The following is a 20,035-nucleotide window of genomic DNA, read 5'->3' on the forward strand; positions in this document are numbered from 1 at the left end:
TAGCATTCAAGGTGGGACCTGACACATGCTAGGGAAGTCCCCAGGCTGTGCCTCTCTGCACATCCACAGAGAATCCATTCTGGATTCCATAAACCACTTCATCATCAAAATACAGTGGAATGAGCCTTTTTATATATATTTAGAAAATGTGTTGCAGTTCACAGCTTGAGGCAGCTCACAAAGGAAAAGGCTTTAAAAATAACAATACTTTCCAGTAATGACCTATAAAACAGCACCTTTCATATTAATCACAAAAACGTGGCAATTTATTTGTGACTCTGCCCCAACCTTTAGGAGCAGAAGCAGTAGGACATTTAAGCTGATTCTAGATGGCTTGAAGATTGTATCCCATTAGTCAGCTGTTCTTTGGACAATGGTGTGCTGTGAGTCTACAGTTTCTAGCTATTTTAACTGGTAAAATGGCCATTATTATAGAAGAGTGAATGCTGGGAAGGTGCTATTTCTGCCATTCTCTCATCCTGTTCTCTCTCTTTCTTTTTCTCAGGCACATGGGAGGGCCAGTTTTCACCAACATTTTGGTGGCATCCTGAAGGAACCCCTACCTGATTATTTTGAAGGGGTCTCAGAAGGGCACAAAAATGTGCATTGTGCAGAGGCAGGGAGAGAGTGTACATTCCCCTTTCTGATGTCATCAGACTGATACTCCATGTCTTGTCCTGCAAGAGAAACTAGCACAGCCTTTCATGGGAAGACAGAGAGCACTTGCCCAGTTACCTCAGCACATATATATTGGCTCCCATTCAGGCTGAGGGCAACGCGGCTTCATTTGTCCTCTGTGATGTCGCCAAGTTGCTAAAGTTGACTGGGTATGTGGTGCAATGACACCATCATGTCCACTGTGTGATTCCTGATTGTTTGGGATTGCTCAAGGATGGTCAAAACAGAGGACAAATGGCACCAACAAAGCAAACAGCAGCACACACACACACCCCAAACAAACAAAGTAGGATGAGGAATGAGGGTCATGCCCCTGGAAGCACCTCTCTTTTACCTTGAAAATTACTCCAAATTCACCCACCACATGAGTACTCAGACCTTTGTTGCTCTGCACTAAATCTGCTCATGAGGAATATGTCCAGCCTGCTGTCATCATGGTGGATGGTGCGCCATCCTCAAAAGTTCATCTAAAAGAAAAATTATTGAATATTTTCCTGTTGAGCTCAGCCAAGGGCTTTCTTCACACGGAGCTTTCATCCTGCGATTGAGGTTGCTCCTTCACGGAAGTTTTCAGGCTCTTTACATGACGCCATGAACCTCCAGGGCGTCTCCTGCACTAAATGCCCTTTGTTCCATTTGTAAATAGATCACAGATAATGAGCTATTAAATTACCCCATTGTGTTCTGCTTGAGTTCCCTCCATGAAAAGAGGAAAAGCAGCAAGAATAGGAGCAAGATCAATGAAACATATGGAAGACACAGATAAGGGGGAGAAGGAAGGGGGAAAGGGAGGGGGAAAGGGAAGCATGTTAAAAAGGGAGTTTTGGTCCTGCATTTAAAACAGAAGCAGAAAGCTCCATTTTAAATGCAGGATTTTAAGCTGGTATAGAGATGCCCTAAGTCACATTATTGAATGGTATGCAACCTGATACCTATTTAACCCAACAGAATTTGGTTAGCATTTGTCCTGCAGTGACTTGTTACTGACATGGTTAAGGTCAAAGTGATTTAAGAAATCAGAGACATTCAAGCGAATGATACTGGCCTCATTCTTAAAGTTAATTTTGTTTTGTTGTTTTACAGGGTTTTTTGCTCAAGCCATTGGCTGTGTAAAGGACAATTCTACAACCCTTTGCCAAAGATGCACAGAGGGCAAAGAGTATATGGATCATTACAATCATAACACCAAATGTCTGAGGTGCAGCAGTTGTGACACGGTACACGGTATGTTTGCAACTGACAATGTTTCATTACAACATCAAGGTATTTTCACAGGGGAAAACATCTTAAATGCATTTCATTGAAGACAGCTTAAGACAGGTGCGGAACCTCTTTCAGCCTGAGGGCCAAATTCAAATCTAGAGAGATTCTGATGGGGGTGGGGGCGGGCACATTCCAGTGGTGGGTGGGGCCAAAGCAAAAGAGGGCAGGGCCAAGAATACAAAAAATACCAGCATATTCTAGCTTAAAGTTCCTGCTGCCAGTAATGAAGTCTTAGGAGAGGCATCTCAACCTTTGGAAAAAGGGGAAAAATTGCACAGAAGCCAGGAAAACGCCCAATGATTGGTGGCTGGGGAAAGTAGGTGGGGCTAAGGGAAGGGGTGTGGCCATCTGGGGAACCCCAGAGGGCCAGATAGGGACCCAAGGAGGGCCAGATTGGGCTTCAAGGGGGCCAGATTTTGGCCCCCGGGCTTGAGGTTCTCCACCTCTGACCTAAGGGATGGGCAGTCCACCTGCAACATGGGTGCCACACGTTGCCCATGAAGCAAATGTTTGTAGTATGCCTAAGCTGAACTCTGAGATGGTGAACCTGGTTGTGCATGCTGTCAGGTCTACACTGTTCCCTGCCTCTGTCTCTCTGTCTCTTGTCTGTAGACTAGAGGCAAAACCACCCCAACATCCTAGGAGGGCTACATGCATGCCGTAGCGTGTGCTAGGGTGGCACTATCTCCAAGCTGGAACCTTACATGTGGTACCACCGTTGGACTGAAGGTTGTAGAAATGAATGACACTAAGAGCTTCATCCCATGTTATGAATTTTCATTCATGGGAGTGCACTAGCTTGTTGTTCCTGGGACACAGCTCTTAGCCTCATGCTACTGGAATGTATTCCTTTTACAATCACCGTTATCCTGCCTTTCTATGCCATTCAGGACAGCTAGCAGCAGTGAAAGAGCTAGAACAGTTCAGCTGTTTGAGAGAACCGGAATGTCAGGAGAAGAAGCTTTTCTGGCATGCTGGTGCTGGGATGGAGAAAGCTTTGCCTGCTGATGTTCAACTCCTCCCTCAGCCACAAGGGCACCCTGCCAGAAAAAAAAGTTGGGAATACTGTGCAGCTGTTGTAGAGCTTCTGCGGGATTGTCAGGTGTCCATGTACAGATTCTCACAAGAAACATTCTATTCCTTTATATCGACTCTCTGTACATGGGGCATGTATAATGTGGCTGCTACACACACCTCTGTATTGCCATGGTTGCACAAGATCCAGACTGAGCACCCAAGAGCCTTCACACCTGGACATTGTGGGGTGGACCAGAGATTCTCCATCAAAACAAGGTGTGGGTAAAGAGAGTTTGTGTGTTATGTGGCCTGGATGCCAGATGGTGTAACCTCTCTCCTGCACTATGCCATTTTGAGAGCCGGTGTGGTGTAGTGGTTAAGAGTGTTGGACTTGAGTTGGGGAGTCATGAGTTAAAATTGTCATCTCGGCCACAAAGCTCAGTGGGTAACTTGGACAGTCACTTTCCCTCAGCCTAATCTACTTCACAGGATTGTTGTGAGGAAAAGAGGGGAGACCGCATCCATGTATACAATTCTTAGCTCCTTGGAAGATTGGTAAGATATAAATATGTATACAGAAGTAAGCAACCTAGTGCCCTCCAGGTGTTCGGAAATAAAATTCCCATAAACCCCAGCCAGCATGGGGTCAGGGATTGTGGGACTTGTAGTCCAAAACTTCTGGAGGGCACCAGGTCACCTATCCCTGATTAAATATTATTATTATTAATAATAATAATATAATTTTAATAATACTGTTAATAATACTGTTAATAATAATAATATTGAGGGCAAATCCTGCACATTTCTAGACATCATGAAATACAGAGTTGTGAGACAAGATCAGGTAATCCCAATGTGTGTAGCAGGCCTGAGGTAGTTAGGTTTGAAGGCCAAGGAAGAGCTTTGATGACAAAATGAGTCATGCTTCTGCTCTTGTAAGCTCTGGTATTCTCTCTAAAAGGACACAGGTGTTTGACATGCTCATAAATCTTCTCCTTATAGAATCTGGAAGGGGTGGGGAGACCATTTCATAGCACAATGGGGATTTTTGGCAGCTGACTAGCTCCTGAAGACAGGGCAAAGAGCCCTCATTTCTTTTATTGTAAAGTGGCCAGCACTCACTCTCCCACTTGGAAGGAATGAGGTAGTGTTTCATTCTCTTGGGGCATGTTAGCCCTGTGCAGTCATTTCGTACCCTTGGGCATTGAATGCATGAAGAGGCTTCTGAGAACCAACTGACTATCCCCACCCCCAGACGCCAATGCACAAATAGGCGACAAGAGATGCACATCCCAAGAGACGCGCATTCAACATCAGCTCAGTCTGAAGATGGCCTATGCCCATGTACTTGAATGTACTTGAGCTTCTTCTACAGGGATGGGAAACCTGATTGATCAAAGTTCTCATGCTGATAGAGGGGGCCCTATACACACCACACACGTGTGCACACACCACGTATGTTACTGTGGTGAAGACATACAGACACATGTAGCAAAGCAGAACACATGAACTCACGCACTGTAGAGAAAGATATGCATGCTTGCATCCTGTTTTATGTCAGTTCAATCTGAGGCACTTAAATATATGCTCAATCCCCTTGGGTTTCATGCAGCCACAAGAATGCTTAGAACCAAAGAACCAGAGACTTGGAGGCGTCTTTGTAGGCCATTTAGTCCCAACACCCTACTGAATGCAGGAGAGCCAGATCTAGAACATCCCCACCACATGGCTGTCCAGTGAGGGAGAACCCATCTCCCCCCTAGGTCAGGGGTGGGCAACTTGTGGCCCTCCAGATGGTTTGTCCTATGACTCTCATCATCCCTTGCCACTGGCTATGCTGGCTAGGGCTGATGGGAATTGTAGGCAAAACATCTGGAGGGGCACAAGTTGCACACCCCTGCTCTAAGGAATTGGTTCCATTGTCAACGTGTCAAGATCTTTCTCCTAATGTTCCATAGAAATCTACCCTCCTGGAACTTAGGCCCATTAGATCTAGTCCCAACTTTTGGGGCAACAGACAACAAGTCTTTGCCTCTTCTATGTGACAGACTTTCAAATATTTGAAGAGGGCTTGATTTCCCTTGGGAGGTCATCTGGTGCAGCCTTCTCCAGACTGGTGCCTTCCAGATGTTTTGGATCTCAACTCCCATCAGCCCCCCAGCCAGTGTGGCCAATGCTCAGGAATACTGGAATATCTGGAGGACACCAGGCTGGGGAAAGGCTGATCTAGTGCTTCTGAGCCACCAGAACCTGCCCATTATAAAGAACCAAAATAATGTAATGAAATGTTTCGATTTATTTTAGGCATGGAAGTTGAGAGACCCTGCACCATCTACCAGAATGAAAAATGCAGGTGTATGCCTGGCTTCTTCTGCAGTTCTTCTAAACTATGTGATCACTGTGATCCATGTGATCAGTAAGTTTCCAGTACATTTACCAAGGCTAAGAATTAAATGTGAATTTGAGTGAAAAATGGGGGCTAGACAGAGGACCCGATATGTTCCTGTGTCATATCGCACATTTGAACCTTTGATTATGCTCCCAATTTAGATGGCTTGGAAGCTCCCCTTACTATTCTCTCAGACTCTGTGCTACCTTTATCCAGTAGTCCACTGTATCTATGTATTTGATGACACACAGGGATGGCAGCAGAATCCACAGAAATGTGTGCAAGGGCAGATTGCACAAGGGCAAGTCCCTGTTGTTCATATTCATGCTTTTGTTTGGGTGTCCAAATATCTGAACAAAAATATGAATTACAGAGACACAAATGCAAATCCTAGACCTTGTGCACAACCATTACAGTTGGAAATACAGATAATGGGTCAGTATTCAAAGCTGCCGCTGAACTAGCGAGGACGAGTGTTGGTGTGCCAGGAAAGTAGTGCTGGCTGGTGCAGCCCAGGAAACTAACTGAAACTATTGCTACCAGAATAGGAGAGGTCAGCGGAGCCTGTGGAAGGGAGCTATGCTGAAACGACCTGTTCCGGCAGTGGTAGTTTCAGCTAATTCCTTGGGTTGCACTAGCTTCCTGTTGCACTAACAGTCATTCCGGCTAGCACACCGTGTTCAGTGCTGCTGGATTGCCAGCACTAGATACTGTTCATGAAGTCCAGAAATGGGTGGCTGTGGATGCCACTGTAGTCACTGAGATATGAGCAGTGGTGTAGTGGCAAACTTGGAAATGCAGGAGCTCATTGTGACAGTCTCCAAGGGCAGTCCAAACATTTCAGGCAGCTGTGTTGATCCATATCAACAAACCAGCTTTAGGAGTTTTCATCTCCACCAGGAGCATGTCTTTGGTAAAGCGAACAGGTCTGAATTGCCCATTCCAGACCAAGTCATCCCAAATACTTTGCATTCCAACATGGAACAATATATTGTTGCTTGGAAAATTCATTCCCCCCACAGCCACAGCGAGGATTGCAGCTAAGCTCAGAGGGAACAGGGAATTCGAGGGGGGGGCAGAGGACAACAGAGTCCCTGCTAATGGAAAAGTGCCGGGGCTGCATCCCTGCAAGCCCTGCCTCCACTACACCACTGGATATGAGTAGCTGTTTGTTTACATCTAACAGGAGCAGGGCCTGGTTTTTCCTTTCCTTAATATGCCTTTGCACAACAATGGGTTGTTGCATTGTCAAAAGTGGAGCCAGAAGGACTTTATGGAATAAGAGTTCCCTAAGGGGAAAAACACTGCTAAAATGTCTTTGTAGTGTCTTTGCACTGCTAAAATATATATGTGACCAGAAATGAGACACACCTTCCTTGCTTCCTTGACCCCTGCATTCACATGATCGTAACCCTCTGTGTTCTGCTGTAAAGCACTGTGAGAATCATGTATTATTCCTTGTGGAAAGATCATAAGATGAGTACATCTGATCAGGAACATAAGCAGGAGATATACGAGGAGATATTCAGTCAACCTTCCTCACTGAGAGAGAGAGAGAGAGAGAGAGAGAGAGAGAGAAGCACCATCCTTTCCAAGCACTAGGTGGATATTCATCTTTGTGAATATAAATATTATGTGTCATGTAATGGGATGGTTTTGCAGCGGGAAAGCTAGCTCAGTGTACTGGAATTACCCCATTCCCTATTCTGAAGTTTGATAGAGGAAGAGCATTTTCCCTAATGGCATAGTCTGAGTCTTCCTCACCTTGTAATGGTGATGCTTGAGAAATTAGAACTTGGCAAATCCCTATATGAAATGACCTGATTCTGCACACCTCTTGGATTAATGTGTGGACTGGTACTTGGCAACCTACTAGACTTCTCTGGACGTTGAAACATAGGTCTCTGCGGTTTAAACGTAACAAAATATGAGTTTAATTAATATTTTGGGAGAAAAATATACACATGAATATGGATTTTGGGGAGAAAATACACTTTTTAAATATGTATTTGGAGAGATGATTTTTTAAATGCAGAAATGGAACACAATGGAATTATGGACAGAAACATGTGGAATGGACTGGAAATAGACAAGATTTCCCCATCCCTACGTAGTGACCCTGTTCTAGAATACTCGGTGGTTCTTCGCTTCTCAGTCTATTGGCACTGCCTGAAATTGACAGGGAGATGAGGGTAAAACGTTTGCTCCCGGGGAACTCAGCGATGGCCTCTCTGCTCTAAGAACTTCCAGATCAATAATCCATGCAGTATTTAAGTACTTCAGGACCAATTCATACAAATGCTGGTACAAAGCACTGAATTCCCTTGCTCAGGCATACTCAGGTATGTGCTTGGCAATGGTCACATGGAGAAAGTAAAGAACTAAAAGTGCCAGCACACTTAGGATGCAATCCTATCCAGGTAGGTGGCCGCGTCCGAACTTGGAGGCGACTGCCTATCTAAAGCAGGGCAGGAGAAGCGCAGAGGGGATCATTCCCTCTGCACTGCTCCTGCCCTGCAGTTTTGGCTAGACAGCCAATTGTGGCTGTCTAGCCGCAGGAGCACAGAGCAGGGAAGGAGGCTGCTGTATGGCACATTGGATGTGTTGTACAGGCATTTCTGCCCTCCCTGCCCCAGAACGCCCCCAGCCACGCCCCTTTTCGGCCGCTCCGTGCTCCTCTTGCAAGCACGGAGGACGGGGCTGTTCCATGCTGCCTTGGAGGCAGCGCAGAAGTGTGGGGAGGTTGGTTCCCGGATAACACAATATCCTATGGCCATCTATCCACTGTCTAGCAGCCATAGGATTGCTCCCTCCATTACTTGTGATTGTGAGGGTGCAATCCTATACATGTTTAGACACAACCTATTTTTCCAGGTTCCTCTTTTCTATATCTTTTGTCCTCAGAGTCACTCCTTTTAAATTATCCTATGGGGTCTTGTGTTTTTTTTTTAATGTTATCAATGCTTTTCATTTATAAAGGCCCTAACTTTGGTTAAGCGTAACTTTGGTCAATTTCAATATATTGATCTCTTTCAAGACCTGGCCCCATGGTGATGATAACAGAGACATTGCTAGGAGGATGAAAAACATAAGGAGTGGGGTGTTTTAACCCTTTGCCCCCTGCTGTGGTCTCGATCGAGATCAAGTCCTTATGCCTACAGTTGACATGATGGGGGAAAGCTCTCGTTGAAGTGAATGGGGGGCTTGTAGCCTATGCAAATTGTCTGCAGCCCAATCTGGTTTGGGACCAGAGCAAAGAGTTAAAGCTGCCCTGCCTCTCAAAGTATGTTCCTGATCCAGATTGGGGCCCCTGCACTTTCTTTTTAGTAAGAGAAAAGCACTGATGTAGCTGCATGCTACATGTTACAGGTAAACTGTGGTCATCTGGCCATGAGCTGAACATTCTGAAGGCCTAGCTTGGCCCATGATCCCAGCCTGGCCCTGACACCATCATGGAAATATGAATGGGATATATTTCTCCAGACTGGCCTATTTCTTCAAATTGCACATATCAGAAACTCCGTAAGCAATAACTTGAGCTGATAATTTTCTTCCTCCCCTTGACTGACAGTCTAATCTTTTCCATTGTTTTCAAATACTTTTTTTTGTAGATGTGCAAATGGCGTAATTGTAAAAAATTGCACCAAAACTGAAAACACGAAATGTGGAAGTAAAGGTAACTGTCAAAATTGTTGACTTTATTCTAAAATATACCTCAAGCAGTGGATTAATTACATGGGAAGAGCTGGATTTAGATCTATAGGAGGTCCATTTCACACAACTGTTCCAACCCATAACAATTTCAGAGAGCCTGTCCAAACATTTAGCTATGCTGTTGCTACCACAGGCTGCAACAAAATGTTGCAGTGTGTCTTCTCCTAAAAGGGATTCTCCTGTTAGTGCTAGCCAGCCAGCCAGCCATATAGTCTTCCAGGGTACTCCATTCCATTTTCCTCTATCCCCAGTTTTCTATTTTCCTTTTCCAACAGACACGTAACATTCTACGGCTACTGAGCATGCTCAGTCCTCATTGGCCTAGGGTGTTGTTTTTTTAGAGGGAGTTGCCCTCTTAGGTTGTTTGTCTTTTTTAAAATGTGCATCTAGAAACTTGACAGTTCCCTCAAGCATGCTGATACCTCAGTATTGTTTCTTGTTGGCCACATTTTCACTCCAATTCTGTTGACACTCACCACTTGATTTCATTATTAGAGGGCGTGATAACTGGCCTCTGAACACAGAGATTCCCTTTAGCTATAAATGGAAACTATATATAAAACCCTATATGGTTCCGGCCCAGCCTATCTTAAGGAGCGCCTCCAGCAACACCAGACAGGCCGCTTAACAAGATCAGCCTCGGATGGCCTTCTCTCTGTCCCATCAGCCAGGACAGCTAGACTGGTGGGGACGAGGGAGAGGGCCTTCTCTGTGGTGGCCCCCACTCTGTGGAACTCCCTCCCTAGGGAACTCCGTCATGCTCCCTCTTTAATGAGCTTCCGTCGTGCATTAAAAACGTGGTTGTTCAGGCAGGCATTTGGGGTGGGTTAGGGTATTTAAAAAAAAAAATTATGGTAAAATTTATTGTTTTAAATTGTTTTGTGGTGGGTTGTACATCGCCCAGAGTGGCTGGGTGACCAGTCAGATGGGCGATTAATAAATTTAATAAATAAATAAATAAATAAAACTGTGAGAACTTAGCATCATCAAAAATAAAATCTGGTACAAAGTTGATTTTGTGGGGGGAGATACTGAGATTTAGTTGTTTGAGAGAGAATATAGTTTTTATCTATCCACTATTTATTATTTATTTATTATTACATTTATATCCCGTCTTTTCCCCCCAAGGAACCCAAGGTGGCTGATATGATCCTCCTCCTCTCCATTTTATCCTCACAACAGCCCTTTGGGGTAGGTTAGGCTGACAGTCAGTGACTGGCCCAAAGTCACCCAGTGAGCTTCATGGACAAGTAGGGGCTACAACTGAGATTTCCCCAGTCCCAGTCCAACACTCTAGCCATTACGCCACACTGGCACACTATCGCTAATGAATTAATATAAGTTCATAAACCTCTGGGTTTCTGCTTAGTCATCATGGCTGAACTTTAAAAAAAAAAACAACACCACACACACCATTTTCTTCCAAGGGAAATGCTCCAACAGCCTATTCATTTTCATTCTTCACATAATATTAGGGGTGACTGTTCATAGCAAGGGTGTTTGCAACTGCAAGCAGGACTGCTCAGCTGAAGGATAGCAGAACTGAGCTTGGCACAGCCAAGTACAAGCAGCCCTCCACTTCAACTCTGTACACACCCAGCTAGGCCTCCATGAGCTGCTACCCACTCTCCCACAAGGAGAAAAAAGGCTTGCCTTGGGAAGGGAACACAGTAACAGGTGACAAAAGGATCTTTCCGCTGGCTGGAAAAGATGCACACAGCATATTTTCCTGGCTGCTGTAAATGATAGGGCTTGCAGTTCAACTTCGTTGTCCCTTGGTGGGAAACCCTCTCTGCATGTCTTTCCCAGTCAGCAGAGGGGCCTAAGACTTCCCCTGTGTTCAGTGGAGGCCTCTGTTGCATGCTATCACCTCTCCCAATCTAAGGGCGTCTCTACATTAAAGAAAAACCCTGCAGTCCTACCATTGTGGAGCCTTTCCGCCTTTACCATGGGCTCCCAGACTGCGACTACGTGATTGCTGAGCGGGGAAGATGTTAATTTCAATGTTCCATAGATCTCAATGAAACACCGCCATCTAGTGGCTGTTTAATAACACAACAATGAATGTCCACAGTAGGGAAAATCTTGTCAGGGTTGTATCTGAGCCCATAAAGTCCCAAGGCAGCTCTGATTCTGAGGAGGAGATACAATTCGTGGGGGTGGAACTCTGTCAGACTTCAGAGGCGCAGCTGGAGGGGGAGCCCCCCCTGCTCACATCCCTGGGAGCGACAGTGACCCAGGCATGGAAAGGGAGGGACAACTTGAGCTTTTAGACACCAGGCGCAGGGGCAGGCACAAGCGAGAGATTGCAGGAGCCGAGCTTAGGCGCTCAGCTCGACTGGCTCGACGTCAACAGCTGCGCCCAGAAGCATCACAAGAGAGGGGGAGATCTTCCCCTCCCACCCCTTAAGTTCAGAGAGTTGCCACAAGAGTTTCCCAAACAGAGATCAACTTATGTTCTAACCCTTAGAAACCCCTAGATGGCTGTTCCTTTGTAGTTCCTCTGAGTCTCAGGCAATTAGCTTCATTAGGATGAATGGAATTAAAGCCTTGGAAAGCAGCCCTTTTGTATGAGTGTTGATTTTGGCTATTGGAGGATTCAGTAGGCAGCAGGGGCATCTTGACAAATCTGGGATATTTAAATATCTCATTATCTCCAGATATTTTTAACTTGGAATAACTGGGAAGTGCCGCTGGATGTGCCCTGGAGGTTGACAACATCGTGAAAAGGACCTGCAAATTCCATTAGTGACCCACTGCAAATGCACAATAAAAGCCTCATGTGATGGCACCCTAAGGATTTTTTTCTGCCTGGAAGAGGCAGAACAGGCAGCACATGGTGAGGACTAGCAAGCAATGACACCCCACAAGTGTTACTATTGAATGCTTCTTGACCCCCTTGAGGGCTTGCAAGCATTTGCCAGTAACCCTTCTGGGGGGCACACAACATGAGAACAGCATGTATGTGACTGGGTCTGCCTTTGGGTGCACAACTGGAAGTCAGCATGGGTTGATGAAAAATGTCAGCTGCCCCAGACAGAAAGAGTAATGTGAATAGGCTCCCAGTTGTATTCACTTAGGCTCTGTTGTATTTAAGGGGATGTTTGCACTTGTACTAAGTATGCCTTTGGTTTACATTGTTTAATCTCATCAGACAGAAAACTGCAGTGTGACCCATGTGGATTTGGAATATTTATTAATCATATCTTTACAGAGAATGTACTACCATCCTGGTTAATTCCTGTTGTTGTTGTCGTCGTCATCGGGATGCTGATCGTTGTGGTAGTTCTAATTTATTGTAAGTTTATGTACTTTTTCTTAAACCACATTCTGTTTTAAGCTTTATTTTTAAAAACTGGCAATCTAGAATGGATACCTGAAAACAGATGCCAAGCATTTTGTAATTACTTTTATAGCAACGTGATGTGTACATTCAAAACCCAGTTTTGCTGCTCTGTAATCACTAGACAGTTTGAGATATTTAGGGTGCAATCATATGCATGTTTAGACAGAAAAAAGTCCTACAAGTTCAAGAATTCTCCAGCCAGCATGGACTGTGCCCTTAACTACAAAGTTTCCATACTCCTGCAGACTGAAAATAGTCACACAGTGATATTATTGTAAAAAAAATCTATTCAGACTTTGACAAATGAACAATTAATTCATCTATTTAATATGTATCTAGGCTTGTTGCAATATATACCAAATAAAGGCCAAAAAATGGCTAGAATTATTATACATGACAATTGCCCATAGGGCACAGAATGGCATCAAAAGATTTTTGAATGTCTTCTTTATGTAAGTATGGAAACAATTCTAAAAGGCTTGGCACACCAAAATCCCAGGCTGTCCTAAAATATGCCACTTCTCCCCTGGATCAAGTTAATGTACCTCCCTGATATTATGTACAGGGATAGACCACTGTTACAAAATTGAACCCTGAAATTCTTAGAAATTTCAACTAAATAACAGATAGTTTTATGTTAGGTTGTTGCATGTATCACACAACATGCGCAAGAACGTAAGAGCCCTGCTGAATCAGACCAAAGGCCTCTGTAGTCCAGCATTCTGTTCACACAGTGGCCAATCAGCTGCCCGAGGGAAACCCACAAGTAGGACATGAGGGCAATAGCAGCACCCCTCATTCATGTTCCCCAACAACTAGTATACAGAGGCATATGCCTCTCCCACTGGAGGTAATATATAACCATCATGACTAGTAGGCATTGATAGCCTTACCCTCCCTTTTAAATTTGTCTAATCCCTTTTAAAGCCATCCAGGCTGGTGGCCATCACTACATCTTGTGGTAGCAAATTCCATAGTTTAACTACGCAGTGTGTGAAGAAGAACTTCCTTTTATCTAGCCTGAGTCTCCCACCATACAGCTTCATTGGATGACATTGCCGTCTAGTATTATAGGAGGGGGAGAAACACTTTCTCTGCACCATGCATAATTCTGTGCACCTCTATCATGTCTCCCAGTACTCACCTTTTTTCTAAGCTAAACAGTGCCAGGCAGTGTAACCTTTTCTCATGGGGAGAAACTCCAGCCCCTTGATAATTTTTGTTGCTCTTCTTTGCACCTTTTCCAATTCTACAATGCCCTTTTTTAGGTGCGCTGACCAGAACTCTACACAGTATTCCCAGTGTGGCTGCACCATAGATTTGTATGAGGGCAGTATGATATTATGATATTTATTTTCAGTTCTTTATTAATCATGCCCAACATGGAATTTGCCTTTTTCACTGCAGCAGCACATTGGGTTGACATTTTCAGTGATATTTTCATTGACACTGGGTGATATAGATGTAGAATTCTAGGATCACTTCCAATATGTCATTCTTGTTATTTTAACTCTCTCTAGTAAATAGTTCTTTGTATTTCTGTATGGCAGCAGTTAGAAAAAAATGGATGAAGCCAAAGAACCGAACTGGAGATGACACCAAACAACACAGAATTGTGAGTATCATTTTTACTATGAATAAAGTTCATGACATAATCCAAAGAATATTATTTTGTGTGTGTGTGTGTTTTAAATTTAAAGGCTAGATATTCTATTGCTAGTGTTCGTTGGTTTTATTAATTTGTGCCAGTTTATCACTGTATGGGTTGTTATTGTATGGGATTTTATTGTGTGTACCACCTTGGGAGGACTCTTGGCCTTAAAGGCACCCTAGAAATATAATAAATAAATAAATAAATAAATAAAATCATGATAAAGGAAACAGGGAAAGCAACAGAGGAGGTCTGTCAGAGAACAACAACATCACTTATGCCTGAGATAGCTATTATGTGCTAGAGGTAGACACACTGGCCTGGTGTCTGCTGGCCTATTTGGGCCAATTCTCATGACCACAAATTGATCCCTGAGTATGTAGCAAATTCAAAACACATTGGAGCTGGCTGCATGGTAAAGTGGTTCATTGATTAGATCCATTTTGCAGATATGTCGATTTTCTAGTTCCAGTCCACATTTCAAATTGAAAATCAGCTTGGTCAGAAGACGGAGCAATCAAATGGAACATTCTTCATCACTTGGCCATCTATAATGATCCATGAGCTCAAGCCAATACACACTTGTGTTCATTTAAATTTCATTGACATCAACAAGATTAAGTGAAATTGGTAACCCTTTCAATTTCCTGTGAGTTCAAGGCCACTTTTGTGACAAGTGAATTGCCCCAACATTTATTGTGTTAGACACAGTGGAGGCTGGTGGCTCCTATTTCAGTGGAGCAATGAATCCACTCTGGCTTTCAGTCAGAACTACTCAGAACTCTAAAGGAGCTATACAAAGTGCTGACCCTTATCCTCAAAATGGGTTCAGCACTTTGGATAGCTTCTTTAGAGTTCTGACTGAAACCCAGAGTGGATGCATTGCCCCATGGAAATAGGAGTCACCAGCCTCCACTGGTGAGACAGTGTCATGACATCAACACATAAAGTGTCTCATCTTGTCAATTACAGAGGAGTCAGAGAGAACTCAATGTGAGGGTGCTGTATTTGGTGGTAGCTCCATTGCAAGTACAGTATGCAGTTTAACACTTTTTGAGCAAAAGTGTGTAGACTGTTTTGCCTACCAATAAAAGGCAGTGTTTTCCACTGGGAGCTTGCACCAAGCTTATAGAGAGAAATCGCATTGTTTGTGTGTGTGGTTTTCATTAACAATGTTGTATTCTTTCTTCTTTTAGGAAATGGAGCCTCTCTATCCAGGTAGAGACAAATAATAATTTCATAATGTGTGCAGAGAATGAGTGTGTATATTAGGGCCTGGACACATATCTAGCCATGGTAACACCTTAGTTACCTCACGTTTGGACTACTACCATGCGTTCTACATGGGACTGCCTTTGAAAAGTGCCCTGAAACTTCAGTTGGTCCAGAATGCATCAGCAAGGATATTAACTGGAACTTCCTTGTTGGGGACATGTAACTCCTCTATTGAAACAGCTGCATTGGTGTCCAATTTATTTCTGGCCCCAATTCAAGGCTCTGGTAAATACTTTTAAAGCCCTTTACAATTTGAAACAGGTTATCTGAAGAACCATCTACTCCCATAACCCATATGAATGTCAGCAGAGGCCCATATGTTCCATCAACTCCAGCAGTCCATCTTGCTGGGAGTAGGAAAAAGGCCTTCTCGCTAGTAGCCAGTTCTCAGAATCACTAGGCTCTGGAACTCCCTCCCGGGAAGGCTTGTCTTGCCCCCTCTCTAATGGCCTTCTGCTGTATGGTGAAGAAGACCTTTCTTTTTAGAAAGTATTTTGGTTAAAATACTTGCCAGTCCTGTTTTAAGCAGTTGTTATTTTTGCTGCTGCTTTAAGAGAATATGCTTTTACCTTGCTGTTTTTATAGCATTTTGAGTTTTTGTGTATTGTTACTGGTTTTTAGCAAAATGTTGTTAGCTACCTTCAGCTACTTATAGGAAGCTAGATTTTAGGAAGCTAGATCCAGGGTGGGCAAGTCACGGCCTGCAATTGCCATTTTTGTGCCCCATACTCCATTGCTGCTGGATTGCCATGGTGGCAGCAAAAAAAGGTGGCAATTTTGCAAGGAAACAAGGCTTGTGAGGAACACTTTTCTTGTTTGTAACTAGAATCACGCTCCCAGAAGCCTCCCAGGCTTCTGCCTGCAAATTCTACCTGCAAATAAAGAGCACTCCCCCCATGCATCTTTTTTCCTTGCAGAATCACAGCAAATTCAGTAGCAATTGTGGCAACAATTTCAAGGGTAGGGACGCCCCTCCCAACTTCCAGACGTTGTCCACCCCTGAGCTAGATGTCACATAATAGATCCATGTAACAGTCTCCCACTTGTTTTGAAAACAGTCTCCCAGCTGTTTTCTTTGAAAAGAAAAGCTTGACTGAACTACCTCACATTTCACAGCTGCCCATCCTGTGCAAAACGTTACCACCTTGGAGAAAATACTTTCTTTACAGGGGCACTTCCAAACAAATGTAACTCTTCCATGTAAAATCAGAAGTGGGAGGTCTCATGAGAAGGCTTTATCATATACAAGAATGCACATTTGAACCACTTTTGGAATAGCGCTGCCCGGAGAGGACTTTTCCATACCTCTAAGGGTGGCATGGAAAGTTCTGCCAGGTGCAACTTCCTCTCCCATCACAGCAACACTGTAATAGGGAAAATGCACCTGGTAAAATTTCACCTATCGTACAAATATAGGAGCTTTCTCCATATCTGACAATAAATATGTATAATTATTTATATATAATTAATCATTATCACTTTATACAATTCCCCCATTTTTCCTTTCCAGACATAGACTTGAGCCATTTCATTCCTGACATTGCAGAGGAGATGAAAATACAAGACATCAAGTTACTTGTTCGGAAATTGGGTGTGCCAGACATTCGCATAGATGTGATCATCCATGATAATCTACATGATTCGTCTGAGCAGAAAATAAAACTGTTGGAACATTGGTATCAGCAGAAAGGGAAAAAAGATGCTTATCGGACTTTAATGACTACCCTGAGAAGCCTTCGCTTACGTGCCACTGCTGATAAGCTTGAAGGAAAAATACAGGGCGCATTGTGACAATCGGAAGATTAGAAGTAATATTGCAAGTGTTCACTTAAGGAACAGTTTTTTGATGAAAACCACAGCTATAATATATAGTCAGATTGAATGTGGTCCTCTTTTAACATTTTTTCTTCACTCTATACAAAAGTGTTATTTGTTTACATTGTCATCCATTGCTCCTATGCTCACTTGGCATTCTCTTACTTTCAGTGACATCATCATCTAGCCAAATCAGATTGGCTGCACAGTAGTATAACTGTATTGCATCATCCTTCATTGACTAAGATCATGAATGTTGACTAATTCAGGAAGGCGAAGGAAGAAAAGAGACGCAATGAAATGGGGAAAATTGTCCCAAGCAGTAGCCAGCAAAGTGAATATTCATGAAAAAGAAGAAAGAAAATGGGTGGTGGGGGGAGTAATTTTCAACCCAAAAATCAGAGTTCAGAACATTCAGCATAGTTCTGTTTCTTGGTCATACAATTATTGCTCCCTGAATTGTCAAAAATAATTGTATTATAAATTTCCATTATGGCACAGTAGCTAGGGAGCTGGACTGGACTGGATTGAATTACCAGTAACCTGAGTTCAAATTACTGCTGTGTCATGGACCCAAGTTGTTGCCTTTCAGCCCTATTCAGAAGTTTTACTCATGTGTTCTCCCAGCACCTGAGTAGGGAGCGGGGCTGTGCCAAGCATCATGCTCACTGACTAGTTCCAGCCCCTGGCGTATGCAAGTACAGCACAGACATCTGCAGGGATGGAGCCTTCATGCATACAGCTTGAACATGTGAAGGCTTGCATGCAATCAGGGAGCCCAGTCACACAGGTTTCCAGATTGACTGGAAGCCTTTGTATGTAGGCTTCCCTGTAGACATTCCCGCTGTACATGCAGATGCCAAGGGAAAGGCTAGTCGGTGTGCACCACAGTAGGAGCATGGCTACTTGCCACAGCCCCATTCCCCCAGTCACACATTGAGAGAGGTCCGCCTGGTGCCAACATTATTATATTTTTGGTGCCAGGTTAAGGCCTACCTCTTTTCCCAGGCATTTGGCAGCACATGATGAGTTTTAATCGGTCCTGGGTGTGTCTTTAGATGTCTGATAGCTCAATGTTGTTTTTAATTATATGTTGTTTGTGTGCTTTTATGTGCGTTTTTGTAAATGGCTTTTAAACTTCTTATATTGTATTTAATGTTTTAACTTTTGTAAACCACCCAGAGAGCTTTGGCTGTGGGGCGGTATAGAAATGCAATAAATAAATAATAAATAATAAAATAATAATATCTGTTCAGCTTAGGTCAAGTTATGTGCTTGATTTGAAATGAAGAAATCAAAACCTTTGTGGTGGAATTGTAACACAGAATGGAATTTCCCCAGAAGCCACTGCTATTAAAACATTATTTTTTTTAAAAAAAAGGGTTTCAGGAATGAATCATTCCTTCCCAAGACAAATATGCAGCTCTGATCTACATAACGAATAAGCGGTATAAATGAATTTCCTGCACAGGAAGCACATTTGTGAAGGGAAAAGTGTGAGAACTGTATGTAAGCCATCACTTGTAATGATTTCATTTGCCCCTGTTTTCAGCAGATACAGGTGCTGGGAAGCCATAATTGGATACGGAGCATATAATAATAGGGTTGTGTGAAGGTATCATGTGTGGCGATGATCCTCATGAAGTTGTCATGCTTTTTTTTCTACCAGGAAGTATTTCTGTTTGGAAAATTCCTAACATAAGAAACAGTGTTTTGCCACTTCAACCTCCAGCTCAGAGCTGCAAAATTATTTCAGGGACAGAATTACTCTCAAGGGGAAAGTGATACCCCCACCCCCCACATTTCAACATGCTGGTCATTACAACATTCCTGTATAGAGATGAAGTGGGTCATGACCAAAATGGTGTGAAGGAAGTACATAGAAAAAAATCTGCTCTCATAAAGAACTCAGGATTCACCCAATGAAACTGATTGGCAAAAGGAAGTACTTCACACAATATATAATGAACTTAAGGTACCGACTGCCACATTCCTGTATTTGGATAAGGGCAAAGGAGGCAAGTTGGCATGAGATCCATGATTCAAATGGTTAATGTAGCATGGTGTGTATGTGTAGGATTTAGACTGGGACCAAGGCACTGGTCACTGTCTTGTTGTGGCGAAGGGGTTTGCGTAACTCAGTGAAGCCATAAGCTATGCCATGCAGGGACACCCAAGACAGACAGGTCATGGTGGAGAGTTCTCACAAAATGTCCACTGGAGAAGGAAATGGCAACCCACTCCAGTATTCTTGCCAAGAAAACCCCATGGAACGTATCACAAGGCTAAAAGAGATGACGCCGGAAGATGAACCCCTCAGGTCCGAAGGAAGGTGCCCAATATACTACTGGGGAAGAGCAGAGGGAATTTCCAAGTAGCGCCAGAAAGAGTGAAGCGGCTGGGCCAAAGCCAAAAGGACACTCAGCTGTGGATGTGTCTGGTGATGAAAAGAAAATCCAATGCTGTAAAGAACAATATTGTTTAGGAACCTGGAATGCAAGATCAATGAATCAAGGTAAGCTGGAGGTGGTCAAACATGAGATGGCAAGATTGAACATCGACATCTTGGGAATCAGCGAGCTAAAATGGACAAGCATGGGCAAATTTAATTCAGGTGACCATCATATCTACTACTGTGGGCAAGAATCCCTTAGAAGAAATGGAGTAGCACTCATAGTCAACAAAAGGGTGGGAAAAGCAATACTGGGGTACAATCTTAAAAACGATAGAATGATCTCAGTACGAATCCAAGGCAAGCCATTCAACATCACAGTAATTCAAGTCTATGCCCCAACCACTGATGCCGAAGAAGCTGAGGTTGATCGGTTCTATGAAGACCTACAACACCTTCTAGAACTAACACCAAAAAAAGATGTCCTCTTCATCA

General features: G+C 43.5%; 1 protein-coding gene across 5 annotated transcripts in view; it reads left to right on the forward strand.

The window, feature by feature from the left end:
- FAS (Fas cell surface death receptor) overlaps window positions 1-18,397 on the forward strand; it is a 33,423-nt gene extending 15,026 nt beyond the window's left edge. Inside the window, exons 3-9 of one of the 5 annotated variants that reach the window (XM_084845772.1) lie at window positions 1,762-1,902; window positions 5,263-5,374; window positions 8,959-9,023; window positions 12,216-12,359; window positions 13,928-14,022; window positions 15,255-15,276; window positions 16,844-18,397. In XM_084845772.1, coding sequence (XP_084701898.1) covers window positions 1,762-1,902; window positions 5,263-5,374; window positions 8,959-9,023; window positions 12,216-12,359; window positions 13,928-14,022; window positions 15,255-15,276; window positions 16,844-17,124 — 860 coding nt within the window. In that variant the 3' untranslated portion in view covers window positions 17,125-18,397. Of the gene's footprint in view, window positions 1-1,761; window positions 1,903-3,025; window positions 3,235-5,262; window positions 5,375-8,958; window positions 9,024-12,215; window positions 12,360-13,927; window positions 14,023-15,254; window positions 15,277-16,843 lie in introns of those variants that run through there. The other 4 variants (XM_084845773.1, XM_084845774.1, XM_084845775.1 and 1 more) reach the window with 4 other exon arrangements.
- Window positions 18,398-20,035: the final 1,638 nt, after the last annotated feature.

The sequence above is a fragment of the Heloderma suspectum genome, chromosome 3 (assembly GCF_057233095.1).
Source record: "Heloderma suspectum isolate Gila_16-S chromosome 3, 16-S_ref, whole genome shotgun sequence".
NCBI lineage: Eukaryota > Metazoa > Chordata > Lepidosauria > Squamata > Helodermatidae > Heloderma > Heloderma suspectum.